This window comes from Prunus persica, chromosome G7 (genome assembly GCF_000346465.2).
Source record: "Prunus persica cultivar Lovell chromosome G7, Prunus_persica_NCBIv2, whole genome shotgun sequence".
In the NCBI taxonomy this organism is placed as follows: domain Eukaryota; kingdom Viridiplantae; phylum Streptophyta; class Magnoliopsida; order Rosales; family Rosaceae; genus Prunus; species Prunus persica.
Window position 1 is genome coordinate 17,797,591 of NC_034015.1, and position 23,670 is coordinate 17,821,260.

The 23,670-nt window shown below is 37.2% G+C and overlaps 4 protein-coding genes across 7 annotated transcripts; 3 read left to right on the forward strand and 1 right to left on the reverse strand.

Annotated features, from left to right (window-relative positions):
* On the forward strand, positions 1 to 5,027 carry LOC18770239. Its single transcript, XM_020568228.1, has 6 exons — positions 1 to 261; positions 736 to 952; positions 1,156 to 1,229; positions 1,824 to 3,527; positions 3,648 to 3,813; positions 4,027 to 5,027. Exons 2-6 carry the CDS (start codon positions 868 to 870, stop codon positions 4,656 to 4,658), a joined length of 2,661 nt encoding a protein of 886 aa, XP_020423817.1. The 5' UTR covers positions 1 to 261; positions 736 to 867; the 3' UTR covers positions 4,659 to 5,027.
* On the forward strand, positions 7,871 to 10,489 carry LOC18771308 (WUSCHEL-related homeobox 8). The gene is made up of 3 exons (XM_007203348.2): positions 7,871 to 8,221; positions 9,232 to 9,765; positions 10,103 to 10,489. The coding sequence occupies exons 1-3, from the start codon at positions 8,023 to 8,025 to the stop codon at positions 10,183 to 10,185; spliced, it is 816 nt and encodes a 271-aa protein (XP_007203410.2). The 5' UTR covers positions 7,871 to 8,022; the 3' UTR covers positions 10,186 to 10,489.
* LOC18770443 lies at positions 11,743 to 14,507 on the forward strand. The gene is made up of 6 exons (XM_007202580.2): positions 11,743 to 12,028; positions 12,608 to 12,827; positions 13,167 to 13,248; positions 13,439 to 13,493; positions 13,667 to 13,805; positions 14,038 to 14,507. Exons 2-6 carry the CDS (start codon positions 12,654 to 12,656, stop codon positions 14,137 to 14,139), a joined length of 552 nt encoding a protein of 183 aa, XP_007202642.1. The 5' UTR covers positions 11,743 to 12,028; positions 12,608 to 12,653; the 3' UTR covers positions 14,140 to 14,507.
* Positions 15,140 to 23,429, reverse strand: LOC18769688 (DNA mismatch repair protein MLH3). Of its 4 annotated transcripts, XM_020568230.1 has the most exons (26): positions 23,126 to 23,426; positions 22,818 to 22,949; positions 22,612 to 22,663; positions 22,476 to 22,523; positions 22,156 to 22,310; positions 21,997 to 22,054; positions 21,718 to 21,775; positions 21,499 to 21,591; positions 21,244 to 21,409; positions 21,134 to 21,149; positions 20,825 to 21,045; positions 20,567 to 20,636; positions 20,371 to 20,427; positions 18,687 to 20,162; positions 18,516 to 18,609; positions 18,328 to 18,431; positions 18,157 to 18,227; positions 17,822 to 18,019; positions 17,343 to 17,387; positions 17,216 to 17,269; positions 17,030 to 17,136; positions 16,461 to 16,509; positions 16,208 to 16,267; positions 16,014 to 16,086; positions 15,646 to 15,731; positions 15,140 to 15,533 (listed from the first exon to the last, which is right to left on the reverse strand). In XM_020568230.1, exons 2-26 carry the CDS (start codon positions 22,944 to 22,946, stop codon positions 15,360 to 15,362), a joined length of 3,714 nt encoding a protein of 1,237 aa, XP_020423819.1. In that variant the 5' UTR covers positions 22,947 to 22,949; positions 23,126 to 23,426; the 3' UTR covers positions 15,140 to 15,359. The 4 variants fall into 4 exon arrangements, 3 of the variants coding, with proteins under 3 accessions (XP_020423819.1, XP_020423820.1, XP_020423821.1); XM_020568231.1 differs by lacking the exon at positions 20,371 to 20,427 and having other exon boundaries at positions 23,126 to 23,427; XM_020568232.1 differs by lacking the exons at positions 15,140 to 15,533; positions 15,646 to 15,731; positions 16,014 to 16,086 and having other exon boundaries at positions 17,030 to 17,126; positions 23,126 to 23,428.

Consider the following 23,670-nt stretch of genomic DNA (forward strand, 5'->3'; position numbering starts at 1 on the left):
TAAAAAGATCCAACCGTACTCAAAACTCCTCGTAGCTTTGAATTTCCGTTTATTTTCTCATTGATATCTCTCTCACACTTTTGTGTTACAGGAAAAAGACTTTTTCTCCATCCTTAGTTTCCCACACTCATTTCCATATAATTCAAATTCCCTCATAAATCATCATTGTTTTTTTTGAAACTGACATTTCTGTTGGTCTCTCTCAACTTCAGAAGCCCACTGGCATGTTTGGTTGCTGCCGAGAAACAAGTGCAGAAAACGGTGAGATAGAGCTTTGAATTATCTGGGTTCCTTCACACACTCAACAGAAATCATATAGATTCAGGAAGTTTGTTTCTTTAGCTCCCTGCATTTTTCAGAGCTAAACAGTTACTGGGTTTCTTGTGTCTAATGGTTTTGAATTGATAGATGAATTCTGTTTATGTTCTTCGTGTGTTTCACAAAATGTGCATAAATTTTTTTTTATTTTTTTTCTGATTAACTATGTTTGGAATTAGAATTGATATTTCTCTGTTCTTATTTTAATTTCTGGGTTTTTAACTTTTTGTTTGCATGAAATGCAATTGATGAATTGAAGCCATTTTTAATTATTGCTCTCTTATTACAATAACTTTGTGTGCTGGGCTGGCCCTTCATTTCGCTTCGCTGTAAAGTCTGCTTTTTGTACTGTAAAAGAAAAACCCATTAGGGGAGGTTACTCATCAAGTGAAATCTGGGCTTATCTTGGTTTTTCAGGTTATAAACAGACTGCTTAAAGTGCCAGCTTATTCTTTTGATGGATAAAAGGCATTTAATTCCGGTACGAATGGGGTAAGACACAGAGCACTGCAAAGGGAATGATATTCTTCTGGTAGATCTTGTGGCTGCATGGGAGGAGGCTTATTGCACCTTTTTGATTTCAATCAAGGCAGCATGGCCAGAAAACTTTTTACTCATAAGAAGCATGATGGCGGTGAGTTTTACTGTTCTCTCTATGCAACAAGAAAAAGTCTAAAGTGTGTATGGGAAGGAAGGTCCCACTTGTGAATGACACAAATGGTTCTCTCTCAGACAATCATTGAGACAAAAGAATCATGATAATAACTTGAATAGTTGAACTGTTTCTGTCTATTTACTTACTCAGCTGATACAGTGGGCTGTTTGAACACATTGCAGGCCTGGAAGCTCCACGAAATAGCCTGGAGCTGCAAGTAGAACCTCAGAGCTATTGTGATGTGGGAGATTTACCGGTAACTTTTCATCACATGCCTTCTTGTTGCATGTCCTGTGGCTTAGGTGGTTTGATTCTGTGGATGCTGCGCTCTCAGAGTCATGAGAATGTGGTGTTTCCGGTTGTTTGTAATATGATTCTTGTGATACATGATACATTGTGAGTCTTGGGTATGAATTTTTCTGAGTTTCACAGTAGGACTATTTTGGGTTTTCTCTATGCATCTTTTCTCAAATTTGTAAAACTCATTTGCTACTTGATTTAGTAAAAAAATTTGGTCGTTACAGGAAGGATCTGCTTCTAATTAGGTGGGACTAAACTCTTGTTGTAATCATGCATTTTTGAGTTGTATAACAAAATCTGAGTTCTTGTATGCATCAGTGATCTTTCTTTAGAAATAATTTCTTCTTTCATACTGTGTTTCTTCTACCAAATTGCATCATGTCAGACTTTTTGAGTAAATTTCCAAATCCAGCTACTTAGTTCAATGAGTGATCAGAATATCCTTTATAAAAAAATTTGTGTAGTGCTCTCTCTCTATCTCTCTCTCTCTCTCTCCAATCACATTTAATTGTATTTTTGTGATGAATTTTCAATACTTGTATTGTATCAGATTGAAGAAAATTGGTCCAAAAAGAATTATCCTCTTGAAAGTTCAATGAAGAAATTGATCAATGAGGAAATATCAAAACATTCGAGTACCAGACAAAATGCACCAAACATTGTGGCCCGACTCATGGGGATGGATATGTTTCCATTGGATACAAAATCTGCAGTTCAGCCTATTGAGGAAAAGAGTGAAAATAGGAGAATGAAATCTTCAAAGAAGGAAACGAATGGAAGGAGCTCAGCTGCCCATGACCCTTCTAACTTAAAGTCCTCCAGGCAGATTGATCTTGATTCTTATTATCATAATAACGATAGAGATGCCACTAGGTGGGGTGATGACCAGAAAATTGAAAATCCAAGGCGTAAAGAACATCCTCAAGAGGAGGAACTAAAAAAGTTCAAGAAAGAATTTGAAGCATGGCAAGCTGCCAGGTTTAGGGAATGTTCAAGGATTGTCGAAGTTGACAGAACCCCAGGACGTTTGCTTGGTCGAGAGGACCTCAACAAGGAAAAGGTGGCACTTTCAGGGCGTACAGCAATTGAGAAAACTGTAGAACCTAAGGATTATGCACTAAAAACAATCTCACATGAAGGACGTGTTTTGCAATGTCGTGGAGATAAGACAGAATTATTCCCAGCTGAGCATGAGGGACCTTTTTCTTCAAGAAGCAGAAGAACCATGAGCTTAGACTTTGAGCAATCTTCCATGACTTCTAAAAAGAGATTGGACGCATCTTCTGCTCCTACAAGGATAGTTATCTTAAAACCTGGTCCTGATAGACTTTGTAACCAGGAAGAGACTTGGATAGGTTCTTCAAACACTTTAGAGCAGAGGGGTGGCATAGAAGATTTTCTTGAGGAGGTGAAGGAACGGCTAAAATGTGAACTGCAAGGGAAAATGCATAAAAGGGGTTCTGTTGTCCGAGGAAGTGGAGTCGAGACTCCATATAGTGAACAGCCATCAGCTCCTAAGAAAATTGCTCGACACATTGCAAACCAGGTTAGAGAAAGTGTAACTAGGGACCTTGGAATGAATTTGCTCAGGTCAGAATCAACAAAATCATACAGAAGCGAAATTCAGTTCAATGGACCAGGTTCCCCAGAATTCATACATAGAGATACTAGAAGGATCTTCTTAGAGAGACTAAGAAGTGCTTCGAAAAGAGAAACAGATCTTGGTGTTCCTGTATTAGTTTCTGGAAGCTCTAGTTTATCTGCATTTGACAATGATAGGGCCAGACTAAAACAAGTGGGAGATACTCTGGAAGCTCAAAAAGACATGAGTTGCTGGGAAAGGGGAATAGTGAAAGATGAACATGAAAAAACAAGATCATTCAGACATGGACCACATGATAAAGAGGTGCTTGATAGAGAGTTGTCCCCTAGAAACCTCATTAGATCTTTATCAGCCCCAGTACCCGGAACATCTTTTGGGAAACTTCTTCTGGAGGACCGTCATGTTTTAACTGGTGCTCACATCCAGAGGAAGCATGAAGGCATTGACCACATGTCCATGGAGATGAAACATCAGAAGAAAGAAAGGTTTAATTTTAAAGAAAAAGTTTCCAATTTCAGGTACAGTTTTACTCTTAGGGGGAGGCTGTTTGGCAAAAAAATTCAATCAATTGCGGAATCACATTGTAACCATTATCCTATGAAGGATATCATGAGTGGGCCAACAGTGGTTATGAACTCCGGAGAGAGACATGTAAGAGGATACTTTATCTTATCTATGCATAGTACTAATTCATCAATGAATCAATGGATTCAATTGCTTTCTATCTCTTGTAGTTCTTTGATCTAAATATATTTTCGCACATGGTCTTAGGAGAATTTCACTGAGGTTCCTCCTAGTCCTGCATCTGTTTGCAGCAGTGCTAGGGAAGATTTTTGGAGGCCAACTGATTATCTTAGTCCAATATCAACTCCTGCAACTCCAAGAGAGGATAATATTGTTCCTCGGGCTTTCAGAGACATCAGCGATAATCTGAATGGTATGGATGTTTCTTTCTACGCATTCTGTTCTAAAGTGACAAATGGGTGATAAGTATGAATGTGGTGCATTGTTTACTGGACATTACTCCCAAATTTACCTTTTGTGATTGTATATGTTTCTGTGTTTATGAGGCATGACTACTATGAAATTAGACAGAAGTGTAAACTGACAAGTGACATAATCATCTAATTGTCTGATGCTGATTTTACAGAGCTGCGAAGGCAACTGAATCAACTTGAGTCTGATGAGCCTGAGGACATAAAAGATGAACAGAAAGTGGTCGAGACTGAAATGGTTGGGTTAGAGGACCCAGCAGAGGCTTACATACGAGATTTGCTTGTTGCTTGTGGTTTGTATGATGGGTCATTTGAGAAATCATTAGCGAGATGGGACACATTTTCAAAGCCCATCAGCAACTCAGTGTTCGAAGAAGTGGAAGAATCTCACAAAAAATTGGCCAAGAAAGATGATAGCTCAGCAAACGATCACAATGAAAAGGTAGACCACAAGGTGTTACGTGATTTGTTGAACGAAGCTCTTTCAACTGTTCTTGGACCACCTAGAAGCATGTCTAAGTTTAGGAGAAAAATTATAGGTTCATCTGTGCTGCCACCTTTACGTGGTAAGAAGTTGTTAAATTGTGTGTGGCAAATTATCCATGAGCGCCTACACCCTCCAACTGATGGACCCTATTACTCACTTGACGACATGGTCTCCCGGGATCTTGGATCGAGTCCTTGGTCGGGACTGATTGACGATGACGTTAATGCTCTGGGAGGAGAGATGGAAAGCCTGATCACGGAAGATCTTGTTCAGGAAATTTTGGATGATATGCAGTTATGATGGAGTGCAAGTTTGAAGCTTTTTTTAGTAGAGTCAGTGGCTTATATATGCGGAAGCAAGTAAATACATGATTACATGGACTGCCATGTTTGTTTAGTATAGTTTGAGTGTTCATGGGAGATTGCATATGCTTGTATATATCTTCTTCTTTGTGTGTGTTTGTGAGATAGGAAATAGGTTGAGTGGTTGGAGTTATACATATATGTAGTGTGTACATTGGGTACATGTATTTTAGTTCTCTCTTTTTCTTTCAGAGAAAATCTTCATATCCAATTTGTTGGAGCAACTTGTTTGTTTTTGTGTTATCTAACAATAGTGTTTTATAATATTAACAAGAAGCATGGGATCTAGTTCCTGCATATTATTGTTTGGTTATCTGTGTTCATTCTGAATTGGACTAATAGTAATGGGGCTTTGAGGCATTGTTAGGTGCACCCAACTGTTATGTCCCAGTTATAACTTAGAACCCAAGAAAGTACAGGCCCATGAGAACTTGGATTCCAGCTTTTTATCTGACCAAAAGGCTGAGCCGATAAAAACCTAAACAAATATATCAGTTGGTCAAGGCAATGTACCTACATCTTTGCATTGAATCCTTTTTCGATACATTATGGTAATTTAGAATATTGAAACTGTCCCCAAAAAAATAATTAGTGGTGGATGATCATTATGAATTTTCAACTAGCAGCTAAGATTGGTCCCACTCTTGTTAGAATCCTTCACTTTTAACTTGACCCTTAGCAGCCCATGGTTGAAAAATGAGTGTGTTTTGAATTCAGCAAAGAAAATTGCACCAATTCCTCCCCTTCCTTGTGCCCAAAACACTTGCTTGTTCAAATTGGGATCTTGAAGATAGATACAGGCAACACGCACCACACCAAACCAAACACACCCTCTTCTTGGGCTTAAATGCCAAATCCAATTAAGGGACAAAAAATGATTATCCATAGCCAACCAACCCCTCAACTAAGACCAACTGTGGAAGAATCACATGGTAAGTGAATGGTTTCTAAGCCTCAGCAGCAGGATCAAATTTACGTAGTTTTCTGTTGTGGGTCGGGTCGCCCTCCATTTTTGACCCAGTGGCGACGGTGCACATGCATTGTCTCCTCAATTCTAATGAGGCTAAGTAGTCACAAACAATGTCATTTGCTTATACTAAACTCAAATCCTAGTCAAATTTTTTTTCCTGGATAAATAAAACAATGGGCATGATTAGGCCAAAGACCAATTGAATGCATTAGTCACAATTTAATTAATTAATTTTTTAAGGCAGCATCAAAGCACGGATTCTGTTCCAAATACACTTCATTTACATTTTTCTCTATATTTAAATGCACATCATGTCATGACACACATGAATTTGTGGATCACATGCATGTGAAGAAAAACCTTTGTTTTTTTTTTTTTCAAGGAAGAAGAAAAACCTTTTTATATATGTTGACAGGCAGTGGCGGACCCAGAAATTTTTTAACGGAGGTGCAAAATTGATTAAGTATGAAAAATAGTTTTTCGGAATAATCATTTTCTCAAGATAATTTTTGGCGGCTTTTATTCCTTACACATTAAATAAGAAAACTTGATTTTATGGGATTTTAGTATGAAGTATATATTGACTTAATGAGCCATCATTTTTAGCCTAAATCGTATTTTGTACTAAAACCGATTTTTCATATTTTGATTTGATAGGAATTTGATTTTCTAGTATTTTTATTTGAATCCAAATGGGGGGTACTTCCTTATTTACATTGTAAACTTAAGTAAATGGAGTGATATAAAAATAAATTAAAGTAAAATGACAAAGACATTTACTTAAATGTTGAAAATGGAAATAAGGTAATCTGTACACCAGTTGAGCAAAAGGGCAGTTTGAAGCACCTATAATGGTTTTTCCGGCGAGGGGAGGTGCAAGTGCACCTCCTTGCGCCTATGTAGATCCGCCAGTGTTGACAGGTAGAAGCTAAACCCTTGTACTAAACTTGCATCTGGGTTCTTATTCAAGTGCTCATGTGTAAGTAAGATCACATTAACCATTAATAACCTTAGCAAAAATACTAGTATTGAGCAGTTCGGCCACATTTTACAAATCATCCATGTGGTATGTGCTATATATCAATGTTACTCGTGAAGTGAAATATCTCATAATAATACATTTGAGGTTAAACCCGTTAGTAATTTCAATCCAAATTGTCCAAAGCATTGAAGCATGTAGAATCCTTAAATTAGACGCGAATGATCTGTGGAAGCTATTGGTCTTGGACCTAACCTAAAACTCAGCTAACCCTAGAAGTCATGAAAAAAATAGAAGAAAAAAGCCAGTCCAAGAAAGTACTTGCTCACTTTTCATGTGATGGGTTCTCTGGTTCTTGTACAGTAAAATGATGCTTGTCAGACAAAGTGACAGAAGAACAAGCTCTGACAGAAAAATCACATAATGTCAGATAGAAGTGGCAGTACAAGTACTGTAGCAGCAGGCAGCTGCGCAGCAGAGCACGGTGCTCCAAACCCAAGACCAAGATTGAAGAATCTATCTATCCATCTCTCTTTATGTGGCGCACAGTGCACTAACTAGGCACGTCACTCTCTCTCTTCCTATTTACTGGGCCTACTACCTCCCTCCCATCATCATGCTACTTTAAATTCTTAGATAAATGTTTCAATATATTTGCTAATGTTTTTACATAATGTTACAGTTAGTTGCTCACGTGCATGTATGATTTTTATGCATCTGGTTATAAATAACATATTAACGGTTAAATATGTTTCGGGATGTATTTTATGTGTTTATCTCTTTTATTTTACGCGTTAAGAAATAAACTCGTTACTGATCCTAATAGGGAGTGAGAGACAAGACACAAAATCACTGTTAATGATGGGTTGCAGTTTACTCAATGTGTGATGAGTTGTGGTAACTCGATAATTACGCAAATTTTTTTCCTTGAGTTTCTTTATTTGTACTTTCTTCCAAAATAAGGATATGATGATTGATTATTACAAAAGAAAATCATATGTAAAATGGGTAGGTAAATCATATTTATTATCAATCACAGATTTCTTAGGATCCGAGAAAACTGTTTTTAAAAAAAACTTACTTTTTAAAGAAAAAAAAGAAGAAGAAGGAACAGCATATGAATGGTAAAGCACACACATGGGAACACTGCACCCACCCACTAATTCTTTCTTTTTCTACACTCTCCGCCCCTTGTCTTTATATTTTTTCTGCCTCTTTTTGTCTCATTCTTTACTTTCTCGTTATCTTTGTTCTTCTTCTTTGCTAAGAACAAGCACTGTCTCAGTTTGAACACGCAGAGAGTGAGTGAGAGAAAGAGAGAGAGAGAGTTGTGTGTTTGTGGGTATTTTGAGGATGATGGAGTGGGAGAAGCTGCAACAGAAAGAGCATGAAATGGATGGGCAGGCGAATGGGAATGGAGGAGTGTTGTATGTGAAGGTGATGACTGATGAGCAATTGGAGACTCTTCGCAAGCAAATTGCTGTTTATGCCTCCATTTGTGAGCAGCTTGTTGAGATGCACAAGAACCTTACAGCCCAGCAAGATCTTGCAGGTCTCTCTGTTCTCACTGTTCTCACTGTTCTGTTTCTCTTCTAGTTTTTTCAATTTTTTATTGTAGTCTTTGTTTTTGTTCTGTGATGGGTTTTTCTCTGATTCGTTTGTCGTTATCCAAATGAAGGAACTTTCTTTTTCCCAAAGCTTTGGCCTTTTTTAGTTTGGAATTCATATCATGCCTGTCAATTTGTCCTTGGAGTTGGAGGCTATTGTTTTTTTTCTTCTTTCTAGTATCATTTCTGGCTTTCTTCTGCATGATTATGGATGCTTGTTTGTTTCCCGGCCTGGTTAGTCTCTCATTTATCATTTTTTTGGGGGGGCCTTATTTTGGTTGATCTTTCTTATCATTGATCTCTAGTTTGTTTGGTGTTTGTTAAGAGAACTTCTTTCTCCAAATTTGGCGGCATAAATCACAGGGGAAAGCTTGCTAATTTTCTATTTTGAATTTCAATTTTTTTGGGTTGGTTGAATTTCAACCTTACTCTAAAAGCAACAATGTTATTTGATTGGAGAGTATCATCTGGTTTCTCCATTCTATTTGCACACGGGCTTGAACTCTTTCCTCTAAACTTTATTTGGATCGTACACATTCTGAAATTTGTTGTGTAGATTGCAGATCAGTCAGTCATTTCTTCAGCCAATTTGTTTTGCTTGCTTTTCCTTGCACAGAAGAACATACTCAATACCTTTTACTGAGTATAGATGGGTGAGGAGTGCCTGTGTGATAGGATTTGTAGAGCGTGTGACTCTATGTGATCATTCTTTCTGCAACAATCACATGCCACATTTTCATTTCATTCTCTTTCTGAAACTGAAACTAAACTGATCTTAAAATTCAACTAGTTCTGTTGAAGTTATTAGGATACTACCCGTAATTTTGTTCTGTTTATCGTGTCGTACTTTGAAAGCTTTGATAATCTTTCCATAAGGGAGAGAATTTATCAGCTTATAGTATCTGAAATGACACCATATTTGATTTGAACAAAACTTGTGCACTTGCTCTATCAGGTGTCCGGATGGGAAATCTGTACTGCGACCCGCTGATGACATCTGCGGGACACAAAATTACTGCCAGACAGAGGTGGACTCCAACACCTGTGCAGCTACAAATTCTGGAGCGCTTATTTGAACAAGGGAATGGAACTCCAAGCAAGCAAAAGATCAAAGAGATAACCTCTGAGCTGAGCCAGCACGGGCAAATTTCTGAAACGAATGTTTACAATTGGTTCCAGAACCGGCGTGCTCGATCAAAAAGGAAGCAACAAAATGCAGCATGTAACCATGCTGAATCAGAAGTAGAGACAGAAGTGGACTCACCAAAGGACAAGAAAACAAGACCAGAGGAACTGTTTCAGTCCCAGCAGAACTCAGCTCAAAGGACTGAAGATTTGTGTTTCCAGAGTCCTGAGATAAGTTCTGACCTGCATTTCTTGGATCCACAGACCACGAAGACAGATAAAATGTTCCCATCAAACAGCGGTTTAAGGACTTCCAGACATTTAAGCGAAATGTCATTCTATGATGAAGTGCTATCAAACTCAAGTAAGTTGTTATATTAAGTTTTCTTTCTGACTCTTCGCTTACTATCTGATATATCAACAACTGAAATTTAAATCAATCTGATTAGAGCTTTAATCATTCTCAGCTGAACCCCAAAAGTTTAAGTTAAGAGAATAAGCCAGCAATGTTTTCGGTGATTTTTTTTTCTTTGGATGAACAAAGATGATAGAAATCCATTCTGTCAATTGATTTAGGTAAAGATGTTAAGTCAGTGCGCTCCCTCCCCCTAGCTCTCTCATCTAAATACATCCAAAATATATATGCATTGAACTTTAGAAATTTGTGAAACTCTTAACAGAAACGGTATTTATGTTTGTAGGAAATGACCTCATGACTGGAAAGATTGAAGCAGGCAACTACAATCTTTTTCAGCAGGCAGAAGACTACGGCATGACCGGTTGACATTCATCCGTCAATTTCCAAGATCGAGTTTGGTCCTGTTTGAATATGGCGACATACGAAGCCTAACCTTAGCAGCAGAGTTTATGGTTCCAGCTGAGTTTAAGTTGAGAGTTAGATAGATAGATATAATAGTGATATACTAGTCTAGCATGACATATGAAAAGTTGCTGTTGGGATTTTGTGTTTTGAGTCTTGACTGATCAATCTTTGCATTGCCTCTTTTTATTGTTAATAGAATGAATATCAGATGTTTAATGCTGAGACCCTTTGATGATATCTACTTAATTTCTATTTTGATTATATATCTTTGTTTCCAAGGAAAGATTTTAGGTGTTTTAAGTCTGTTTAAATATTTTGCCCTTTCAAGGAATGGATCATGGAAAAGATGACATAAAGTTTGGTCTTTAAAGAAAGAAAAAGTAGGTTTTCACCAAAAAAAGAAAGAAAAAGTAGGTCATTGCCATTTGAAAATGAAGGTTGAGTGCAATCATTGCATTCACTGGCATGAGGGGCGTAGGTGCAATTATGAAAAGGTCACCAGCGTTATTTTGATTGATCAGTTGGGGTCTGGAATGTAAAAATGTTTAATTGCCACTAGACCCCTGGTTGCTATTGTAATTTGTAACATTCTTAATCAATTGTTAAAGACTGGTATCAATTGCCAATGACAGTTGGTGCAGTTGGTAAGGTCATGTATTGTGTGTAGTCCTACTAGTAGAGTTCTGTTGCCAGTGGTCCTCATTAGTGCTCGATATGTAATTTCTTATATAAATCCATATCAGTGGTAAATGACAGTTAGGTGCCATAGGTAAGTCCTTTCGGCTCGAGGTTGTGGGTTTGCCTTGGTATTAGTGGTGAAAGTAACTAATCTTCCCCTAACCTTTTTTTTTTAATCACCCAAAAAAAAAAAGAAAAAAAGACTGGTATCAATTGTTGGGGACAAAATGCACCAATTCCTTCTCTTATCTGTGACTTTGATTTTGAGTTGCCTTTTTTTCAGCTGCCCCTTTGTCTAATCCATGTGATGCCCCTTTTCTCTAATTTGTGTGATGGTAGAGGGAAGATTTTATTGAATATTGAAAAAATGATAGGGGCTTAATACCATCTCAAGCATATGTAAGTTGGCTAGGATAGTGAATTTGCATCCTTACACTCAAGTTTGAATTTCTCTTCTCGTAAAGTAAATTAATAATTTAAATTGTCACTTATTCTTTTTTTAATGTACAACCATCGTAAATAACAACATGTTATAATCAGTAGTAATCTACACGCAATAATTGATTTCCAAGCCTAAATATATGTGGAGCTTACAATACATTTACGGGTGACGAACATTCGTCTATTGAATATGTCAACCTTATTTAATATGTATGTTGATATACGACTCATTTTAATAGCTATTAGTTGAGAATTAAATTTACTAATGAACATAGTTTTTTTAATTAATTACAATTAATATTTATTATTCACATAGTTGAGCACATCATCTCACATGTATTAGATTGCTACAAATACGTAGTTATAACTTATAATTTAATTTAATTTGTATTACATGGTTGCAAATTGCTTTGCATAAGAATGCAACACACAATTTAGTTAGTGAGCAGCTGAAAATGGTGGTAAAGTACGAAGGTAGAGTGCTCCAGCTCCAACAAGTTTCGAATTAGGGCTTTCAGCAGACTTTCTCTCTTCTCATCGTACACTAAGACCTGCGTATCACAGTCATCGTCGTCCATGATTTAACAATTAGGGTTTGCAGAAAAGAGAAGGAGGCATAGGATTTGAGACGCTTCAGGGCCAGGTTTCGGATCGCCATTGAGGTTCAAAGTGGACTTCGTCTCGGGTAAGTTGGTTTGGGCCATTTTGAAATAAATTTGCAAATAGACATGGAATCTGGATTTGGCATTGTAATGACCAATGTCAATGCAGTGCCAAATCCATGGAAACAACACAGAGCCTTCTACTGATCTACTGATCTTCTGTCTTCGTGTCTGTTCACAAGTACATATCTTTTTGCCGATAATGAAGATTGGGTATTTTTTATATATTTTCCTTTATCAATTGTTTCATATAAAGTGCGGCTAAAAGTCAACAATTCATATGCTGGAAATGCTTGTACGATTGCTCAATTGTGGAAATATAGCTAAAGCATTGTAATTTGGGGCTCAGTGGCAATGCTGCAATTCAATGTTCTTGGTAGCTTCATTTTTTTTATTATAAAAATTTCGGACTGGCTGAGTCAATTGGGAGCTTTACAGATTGTCCCAAAAAGAAAAATGGTGGGAGCTTTACAGTGTAACGTAAAAAAAACCTTTCATGTTAAAATTAAGCTTCACTGGATGACACATTTATCTTGATTAAGATTTTCTTCCTTATATTTTTGGTTGCAATGTTACTAATTGGTACTTTTGTGAATATGCAGAGGAAAGTATAAGGGCACAATTATATGAAACTTTAAGTTTGGGGGAATGGTGGGTTCATCAACTAATTCAAGATATAAATATTTACATGATTGTAAGTGGCCTCGTGAAGCAGTTGACGTGCACCACATCATTGTTAGAAAGAGTGGTGCAAAGGGTTTCTTTGTATACTTCTTCGCTCTCATTATTCTAGCTACCGCCTTCTACCTTTTCTTGGTTAAGGTATGCCTTATGTCCTCTTAATTTCATATATCTAGTATAAGGCTTTTTGTATGTTCTTCTGTTTATATCTTTATTCTTGAGGTCCTACTGAGTATATGCCTACCCATTCATTAGAACATCCCAAGCTTAATTTAGGAGCTTAGGAACTTGAGATTAGATTGGTAGTGACTTTTAGTTACCATTTTCCATTGTACAATTTCGGATTGGTTTATTGAATACATGTTCTTGAAAGAAACTTTATGATTGACTTTATATGTCTGTTTTATTAAAATGTATTGGGTATCTGAAATTCCGATTTCTATAATAAGAAACTTGACATGATGATCTTACAAATAACAGGAGAAATCAGTGATCATTGTTTTATGGAGTCTCTTGTTAGATGCATTCCTTGTAAAGTTGCTTCGGAAGAGTGTTGAGAAAGGTGAGGATCCGAGTGATGGGGCTTTTGGTCCTCTGATGGTACTTCTTTTGTGTGTGTGTGTGTGTGTGTTTTTTTTTTTTTTTTTTCTCCAATTAGAAGAAGGTTTGCTATAGAGCACTTCCTGTACTATTATTTCTTTTTAAGAACTATTCTTGTCATCTTTTTAACCCGTTTAATGTCTTAATGACAGAGTCCGTTGTGGTTATGCCAGCCTTTGGAGTTCAACTAGAAACTCACTATGTGAGGTAGCTTCTATTTTTGTTTTATGGATATTTTCTTTGTTGTTTACATTATGTGTGAATTTTCAATTTCGTGGGACAACGTGTATAAATTATTTGTACTCGAGTGTTTACTTTAGAGATCTGTATAGTCACATGTTTCCTAATAGTCTCTTTTTCCTCCTTTTTTATCCATGCAGTGGAAAGATTATTCGTCGGTTCGTTCCTATGGACAAGATTTTGAAACCTGTGCTACTAGAATGTGTGACTCCAGTTACTTGTTACTGGAGCCTGTCTTTCATTGTACACGGGGAAGCAGAATTGGTGTTAGTTTTCAAGGTACATAATTCATTTTATTAACTTAAGACTTGGAGAAGATATCTTATTGGAAAGCTGTTAGGAGGCATAAATGATAAATGTGATGAAAGTGCTGATCATATGTTCTAACGTAACTTCTTTAATAAGCTATAAAGGTGGTATATGGAAAGGGGTGATTGATTTAAAGAAATTTTCCTTTTCTCTTGTTCTTGCATTTATTACTTGGCTTTTGAAAGTTGAATTCACTTTCTAGGAATTACGCCCCCCTATGAAAATGTTGGTCCCCATCTGGAAGGCCTTGTGTGCTGCCACTGGTATTAAAGGAAGCTCAAACACAACCATGGAAGATGGTTGATGGAAATGTTAATTATGATTTAGAAGCTCCATTTGCTGCTCAAGCAACATAGAATAATTTGCAGAGCTAATGCATCCTCTTCAAGATCGCATAGTTGTTTAGTATTCCAATTGATACGGCTTCTATTGCAAAAGGGGCGAGGAGGAGGAGGATGAAAGTAGAAAGTTTTGATTTGTACAAGATTAAACGCGATTCCTATTTTGATCAGTTACACAAATCACACTGTACAATTTGCTCATTTAATTGTAGCCAAAATCAATGTAAATTCAAATTTTGTTCTCATCTTTGTTTGTCTTTAACGTTGATTTGGAAAGGTAACATTTTGACATAGCAATCAAATTAGTGGTCGAGTTAATCTCATTTGTGTACTGATAGCTCTTTCCACCCCTCTCATCCTCTCTTTCTTCCCTTCGCTCTTGTTATAATTGGAGACGGATGGTACTGCATTAATGCATGATACAGTTGTTTTAGATACTAGAATTGGGCTCTCTTAAAATAAAAAATAAAAAACTATAATTGGGTTGATCATGAGTCTTATTTCCTCAATAATTTAGGATATTAGGTAGTTCCAATGGTAGGTTGACATAACTTGAAATGGAAAATATCAACCCTACAATGAAAAGAGAAGCTAAAGTTAATCTATGTTGATTAGCAAGGACCCCTTTTTAACATTTGCACCTGTTTCAGCTGTCATTGGTAAAATCGCAAATGCCTGATTGTTTACTTTCTGAACATGAGATAATAACATTATGTTATGCATCGTCTTCACCCTTAATTTCACAATTGGTAGAGAACATTTAAATTTCTACGAGACAAATGATTGAAAACCATGGTTTACCAAATTCCTGTCTTGACACCAAAGATTAAAAAAATAACAATAAAATAAATAAATAAAAACCCGCGCACCCAACAACTATCATGATTGGGTTTTGCTGCAAAACCCTGCCATGACCATCTGTTATACCATCACTATAGCACCCAGATATTGCTTAAAGGAAAGTTAAATAAAAATGGATTTTTGATAATCTTTTTGTGAAAAAGAAAGTTGCATGATCGATCAATCAATCAAGAACTGACACAATTCATCATTCTTCTAATGAAAATGCTCGTTCTTAAAAAGGGTGAGGGGTGTGGGTGGGTGGGTTTGGGATGGCATATTTATTTGATCAGTATGAAGAATGTTATACACTACGTACAAAGAATGAGAATGAATGTAAAGCTTAGCTTTTACTCAAGCTTAAACGTTTTTCAGCACGTTCGAGACTAAGTTCATGTCGACGTAACCCATGCCACAACTGATCTTCACCATCACTCAATGATGCCATTTTAGCTATGTGCTTACGCAACGCCTCCAAGTTGACAAGCGGGGCAGTTGTTGGTCGACCATGAGCACACTGCAAAACAAATGTTTCATAGTTATTCGATGAGCCATCATACCCCTCCCACACACCAACAATCCACATTCATATCCATGCGATGCCTTCTTAGCCTCTAATGATCACTTACTTGGAAACATAGAGAAGTCTGCTTTAGTTCTTCAACGATGAGGGAACACTCTGAATGTAGCAAGGAATCCCCAAACATAATTGCACCTAACAAAAAAAGTACGGAATATTACTGAATAAAAGAAATCATCTAAATGTAAGTAATAAATTCATATGCAAGCAAAACTTGTCTGGCAATTTTATATCAGGCAGAAACTGCGTAAATGAGGCAAAATAGTTTAAGGTTGTTTTGTCAATCATATTAACACCAACTCAAAGTTGACTTTCTCTACGATACAAACATTTACACCCAAGGGAAAGGCCTTAATGGTGCCTTGTTTAAACAAGACTTGCTTGCCTCTAGTGAGAGTGTGGAGGTTCAGCATTTACCTCTGCATGCTTTAGAATTAAGGATTCGAAGAACAGATGGTGGCATTGTTGATGATCCATCTGTATCAGCAAGCTGAAGATTGAACAGTAAGATGTGTCAAACATTGGTGTTAACTAAAGTTGGGGATGATAAAAGACATCAACACAAAAAGAGGGGAAAGACATCCTAGAAATAGAGGCATGCTTTACGTTACCTGCTGAAGAAACTCCATAAGATCTGAGTCAGATAAATTGACACCTAAGATGCAGGGTACCTGCATGCCATTTATAGGAAAAATTCGTATCAATAACGTGATTTAAAAAGTGGTTGAATTTGCAATGGGTTTCAATTCATTACTTCGAATTAAACAAATGACAGAGAAAGGTAAAAGATCTTGATTCAAAATGTTTGAGCTCATAGAAGAGGGTGAATGGAAGGATTGAAAATGAGAAGTGATGGTGCTTCACCGCAATTAGCGTGATGGCTGTTGGCTGTCTGTGCAGGAGATTCAAATTCCTGCGAAACAGTTAAATCCCAAGAAAATCAGGCTAAAAGAACAATACTGTTTCTCTCAGAAAATAACAGATGTTTCTAGGAGTCTTCCAATTATTAATGAGTGTTCTAGGGTTCTTAAGAGTCTTTTGCTATTTCTACAAGTTATGAAGTGTTCCATTTGAAGCCTATAAATAAGGCTATCTGCTGTAAACCAAATCAGTTTTGAATTGAATGAAAATTTGAGTGATTGCTTAAGGTTTTGTGCCTTGTTATCTCTTCTGACTTCTGTCTTTTGTGTCTAATTTCTTTCCCATCTCTCTGTCTTCTCTACAATGTCAACCCTAAACCTTCTTTGTTCTCTAAAATTTCTATCATCCTAAGCTCACCATAACTATGCCCAAACACCCAGCCTGTGCTGTCCTGCATCAAAATTATTTGCTATGTTCATAATGCTGAACACTGACACCAGTATCATATTCTTTTATAAATCAAATAAATTAATAATCAATGAGAAATATGTTGGGCAAGTCACGTAAAATACCTCTTGAAGGACCCTGAACCTTCAGCTTGTATGTTGCAGAGCCAACCCCACTCTTCCACTGGTTTAGCATAGTTATGAAGTAACTGATAACCAATCTCTGGCAGCACCTGAATTATAAATATAAAAATCAAAGAGTGAAGGAATCCAACCATAAAAACTTAATTTAGCATCAGATACGCTACATACCAACTCTTGCTCAACATCCAGAAAAGTAATCGTCTTTGCTTCTCCAGATAACACCTAGGTATTCAACTGGTCACATAAGCCATGATAGAAATCATTTCCAACATTTAAACAGGAAATATATTAATACCTTCTGACGCAGCTCCTCCAACCGAATCCTTTCATCTGCAGCATGCTGTAGAAAAGAATTGCTGTCAAAGTCAGAACACCAGCTGAACTCGTGTGCATGTGAGATTTAGTGTAAATGTATGTGCGTGTTTATATGAACACAAGTGTTTTTCAAATTTATGTTGTAAGAACAGCTGCAAGTGCTATACATTTACATGTATGCATCTACTTTGAAGATGTACAATTATATCTTATTCTGATAAAGTTTTCGAGTGAGCAAGATTTTCATAGATAATCCTTAGTTTCTTTCCTCCTCTCTGAAGGCCACTTTTGGGTAAGTGCAAGAACACGTTTGGATGCATGCAAACTTTTGTTGTAATCTATAAGTGAACTGCAGGTGCCCCTCATGTACCAAGAAACATATTGTGGAGTTATAGAAAAGCAGAAATCCCAAGCCAAAACTTAAAACAAATGTCCTGAAAAAATATACAATAAACGGACCTGGTCAATAATAGCAAGTGTTCTGCCAGCCATAACTGCAATATATTTCTTATCCACCTGCTGAAGAACTCTGCAATCACTGAGGCAATTCTTGGTGATGGATTCAGGGACTAATGAGTCAGCAGCGAGATGCAAGAACCCAGATGATATATCAAGTATGCTATTTTGATCATGAAGACCTTGCATTTTACTTGCATTCTGCATTATAAAAAAAAACATTCACAGGTAATAAGTTAATCAAATGGATGTAAACTTTTGTGGGAAACGAGGATAGCAACGAACTCATCTTGAGCTTCAACCATCCACATATGTATTACACATATTTAATCACTCACCATGATCTGGGGACAGCAATTCCGCCATTTGGTTCCACAATTGAGGGAATCTTGATCCGTGGAGATAAATTCTGAAACATGGCAAGGAACGATGAGAACCAACCTTTTATAATAAGCAAAAGCTAATTCAAGTATTGATTACACTTTTCAAATAATAAAAGAATGAGATACCTTTAATTGGAGCAGTGGCTTGAATCCCTGAACATTTAGACTGTTCAAACATTTCAACTTCGTGTTTGTTTACACCAGCCTTAAAATCTTGAGATTCTTGATATCTGCTCCAAAAGTAAATTTTGGTGACTGAGAGTATAAAGTCTGCAACTTATGGTGTAACGAGAAAATAATTAGAGTTCAAGTACCTGTCATCTGCCGATATATCCTCGACAGCACTCAGCTTCAAATTTAGATGGCAACCATCAGGAGGTTGATGGAGATCCTTCATCTTGCTAGCTTCTGCACAAAAGATGTTTTAGCTAGTCATGAATCTGCATCAATTTCCAAGTCTCAAATGGAAAATCACATAATAGTACCTGGATAAGTAGCTGCATTATGGAAGTTTTGTGCATCAAGTTTTCCTGCTCTTGTTGTCAAAGGGTGACTTAAAGTAAAGTACCTCCTCTTGCATCTATAAAATGGTGGTGCCGAATGGCTTCTTTTTGATCTTCCTATTGAAACATGATTCTTTAAACAATCTTGATCTTCAAACTGATCTTTTTGTCTTTTATACATGTCAATACCCATGTTATCGTTGCAGTGCGAATACTGACGTGACCAATCTGTCTCATCAGCTAATATATCTGGGCCTTCAGGAGAAAATTCACCATCTAAATTGTGTGGTTGAAAGAATTTTCTCGAACCAGCATAATCATTAAACTCTAGTTCACGGTCCGTATGTGTATTGCAGTGTTCTCGACTGGAGCTCTTTGATATTATATCATAACTAAATGTGCAGTCCTTTTCTTCACCGTCCACAAAATATTTATTAGTATCCCTTTTAACAGATCTATAATGCCCTTCAACTGCATTTATATTAGAGAAAGGTTCAAAATCCAAATAAGTGCTTTGGGATAAGGAATTGGAGGTCACTGAGCACAAATCATTAATTAAAGTTTTATGGCAGGAAACAACGTTCTCTGCATTCATGAATGAATTTTCTCCACCAAAATGCTCCCCATAGCGTGGAATTGACTTTATAAAATCTCTTGACGGAGAATCAAACTCTGTATACAGGTCAAATTTTGTTATAACACTGGGAAAGGGCTGAACACTTGATTCCTCCTCTGGCCACAAGGTCCTTGAAACGAAATCACAACTCTTGCTGCCATCAATTTCTGGACTTTCTACACTGTTGTAAAAGCCACCTCGCCTTCTCTTGTTTCTAAAGCCATCATAATGAAATTTTAACCCACCATCAGTACACAAATCCCTCTCAGATGGAAACCTTCCTTTTGAGGAGCAACTCCTGAGGAACGGCTGTACTAAATCGTGGGTGAACTCTGCATCGGTTCCAAATTCATTAAGGCCACAAGATACTCCACTACCTGTTGAACCATTGCCAACACTGGGATCCAATTTAAAGGGCTCATCTTGCCATGATGAGCTAAAGATATTGTCATCCACATTACTGGATCCTTCTGCAGCTGCGGACCTATACTCCATGATATAATCTTCCTCAGGGAAAAAATTGATATCAGGCATTGAAGGATGCTTTTCCTTCTTCGGAGTTGCTGTGAGCATGACCTTGGCTAGATGATCATCCCGTGATTGAAAAGAATAGTCGGTATGATGACCAAATTCAATCTCAATATGTTGCTTCTGGAAGTCGTCAAAGTCCTTGGTATTTTCATGCAAGTATCCATATGACGTTCTGACATGTCTCTTCTGAGATGTATGGTTGTCCTCTTTAATTAACATCTCCATAAGGTCAGGAGAAGCCTGACAATTTTGTAACCTGCTCCTCTTTTTCCCAAATTTAGAGAGTTCTGACAAATCTCCATCAAGTAAATCTAGCAACCAAAGAAAAAGGATATGAGCTCAGGAAACAGAACCGAACCAACTTCATTTCACTCAATAGCACTAAAATGAAATCGCAGAAACAGATAGGCAGATTGAATTTTTTTTGGGTGAAGAATCAGATTGATTTCAGTTCAGTGTCAAATGTAAATGTTTATAAAATTTGTTTCTTAATTTCATCTCAAGATACAATGTTGCCACCTTTCTTCCACATTTGATCTTCTCCAACCATATCAGCTCCATGACAACCAGATTCTCCTAGAAATATCCCAGAGGTTAATACGCTTCTACAAATCAATGTAATGTACCAAACTAGTGATTCATTAATATGTCTTCACACCAGAGAAAAAAAAATGTAAATGAAGCTCTCAGAAGCAAGCCAGGGGAAAAGGTATACCATCAGTTATCTTTTCCTTCCAGAAGTTCTGGATGGCCTTATCAATAAAGGTGAGTACAGGAACCCAATCCTGGCCAAAGTGAGTGAGAGAGAGAGAGAGAGAGAGAGAGAGAGAGAGAGAGAGAGAGAATAAGTGTTTAGTAATTGTGAACACAAAGGTAAATATTATTACAGTAAGTCGATGTTTAACATGACGTTAGAGTTGCATATCATATATGATAAGTAGATCGCAATCTACAGTCAAATAAGAAAGTTTACCTTGAACTCAACATATGTTTTTGATGGCTCAAAGGTTAAATCATAGAATGATCGGGGACAGCTTAAATTCAAAAAATAAGCTGGGAGTGACTGAGGCCTACTTCGTTTCCTGTTTTGGGACACATCAACGTCCTTCCCCGGATCCCAGCATTCAGAATTACTGGCCAATTGATTAAGCAATTTATGAATTGGCCCTTTGCAAATGAACCTCGAGTTAATATCTGTCAGCGTCAAGGTCAAGAACAAAAGAATAAAATGTAAATCCTCCTTCTATATTGACAAATAACTCCAACATACAGACATGGATACAGACATATTGGAAGGCCTGCAAAATAAATGTTTCAAAAATAAGAAACAAAGATCCTAATAATATAAAAAAAATTAGAAATCAGCTACATTGTGTACATAAATCCTTCTACCTTAAAGGCAAGACTATTGCAAGGACTAGATATGTATCCAGAAAGCTCTATTTCACCATCACTTATGTTCAATTCATGAAGAGCAGTGGAGACGTCAATCCCAACAGTCCTTTTCAATAGTGCCACGGGAGAGGGAGAAGAAATTGTACGAAGAAGCTCATCCTCACTACAAATAGAGTGAAATATGTAATTAAACCTATAAAGAAATAAAGAACAACTATACATTCTTCAATTAAAAATGTGTTTAGAAGACACCTTTCAATGTCGATGAGTTTGAAAGAAACCTTTGAGTGCACAAGGGCAATCCGATGCACACATTTGACGACAGCATGCAATACCTTCTTGGGGCTTCCAGTTTGTAACACAAATCACAAAGCAGATCAAGTCAGTTTAATGCATTGCACCATCTTGTTTGAGGCTGCTGAGGACAATCCCATACAAACCACATAAAAACAAAATGATCCAGAATGGTACCTGGATTGCATGTACTTCCTCCTAACTGGTTGATTGTAAAACAAATCACGAACAACAACTGCAAGACGAACCAAGTGATTAATCAAAAGCTATAAATGGAATTTATTCAGGGGAAATTCCAATAAGCATCTATTTGGGGCAATGTAATGGAAATGACCCATCAAAGGTAATTTTCTGGTGGGTAACCTTCCTTGACATCCATTTCCATAAACAAAGACGCAATATGAGACAACATGACAAGCTTCGATAGAGACAATAAGAATCGTAATAGGTCCCTACCTGTAGTGCCCACATCCTTCCTATCATCATCTATTCCAAGATACAAACATTTGCATCCCTAAGAAAAATAGAGGAAAAGTCAACCAGAGCCAAACTTGCATAAATCCTTAAAGCAATTCTGTTATGAACAACAAATTCAAAGGAGCAATGAACCCAAACCTTCATGACTTTGCGATACCCATTTGGCCTCCCAGAAGCTTTTGTTAAGATTTCTAACAATGACAAGTCAGAAATGGAAGCCAATGCTTCTCCTCGAAAACCAAAGCTCCCACTTGCAGAATCCGTCCCAGGAGAATGATCAAACTTTGATGTTGCTGCTTACAATAAATAAAGAACAATTCATCCATGAACAGATACCAAATTCACAAAATATACACCAATATAAGTCAAGCATCTATGTTCAAAACTAGCATTTTAATTTCAACTGTAGTCTAAAATCATTGACTACAAAACATTATAAGGGAAAATGAGAACTTTACCATATCTTTCTCCGACCAACACCAATCCATCACGCGTAATCCCGAATCCTACAAGTAACATTAAAGGAACATAAATAAGGCATGAAACCTAAATATTCCTCAGAGTTATAACCAAATGAAGGAGATTAGTGCTAACCATCATCCACTACTTTCACATAGCATGTCCCAACGCCTATGAAAACCGATACCTGAAACCACAAAAAAAGTGATTAAACAATGTTACTCTCATCACTAGTTATTGCGATTTCCACACATATCTACACCACCAATACAATAATGCAATGTTAATTATGACAGTCTTGCCTAATGCCCAAACTAAATTAAATGGCAAAAAGTAATTACCTTTGTTGCGCCAGCATCCAAACTATTGAAGACCAACTCCTCCACAACGCTCGTCAAGTCATACAGGATAACTCCGGAGCGCATCGAACTACGAGCTGCCTCAGGCAAGGGCTTCACGCCCCTCATCATTTCCTGCAATGCCGATCATTTCTAACCATATAACTCACAGAGCAAACGAAATTTTTTACCTTCTTCTATTTTCATCCACTTTCTCGTAAACGAAACAAAGAAAATGAAAATGTTCGTGTTGTGCTATTCGAAAAGCTAAAGTAAATGTAACATCGAATTGAAATGCTCTTATCGCTTACCTGAGGGAACCAATTTGATTAGGGTTTTCCGGTTAGGGGTTTAGGGCTTTACCAAGACGACGACGTTCCGACGAATCAGACAACAATTCGGAGCTCCGACTTCGCCGGTTTTCAAAGAGAAGGAAAAAAGGCGGGTCGGCTTCAGACTCGAGTTTCAACTGAAGTGGTATTTTAACTGCCGCTTGCGCGAGTGTCGAGAGGCGTGAGATTTGAGTGTGCTTTGATAAAGTCACAGGCCTCTGGATTCGGTGACTCACAGCTGAGACGTCAGTGGCCCGATCCGTGAAACCCTAACACGTCGTACGTGGGAAGATGTATATCCGCTTTTATCTTTTGACGGCTGTGTCTCTGAATTCTAATTGGCTGCGGAGCCACATGTCAAAGTTCCCCGCGGGTAATTTGATTTCAGTAGTCGTTATCCATTTTACTTTACTTATTAATGACGTCTAGGAGGCATGTCCAGACGTCCTCTTGCGTAATTACGATTCTAACCAAGAGGAAAATAATTTGCTTATCTCATCTTGGTCATGAAGATCACAGCTCAA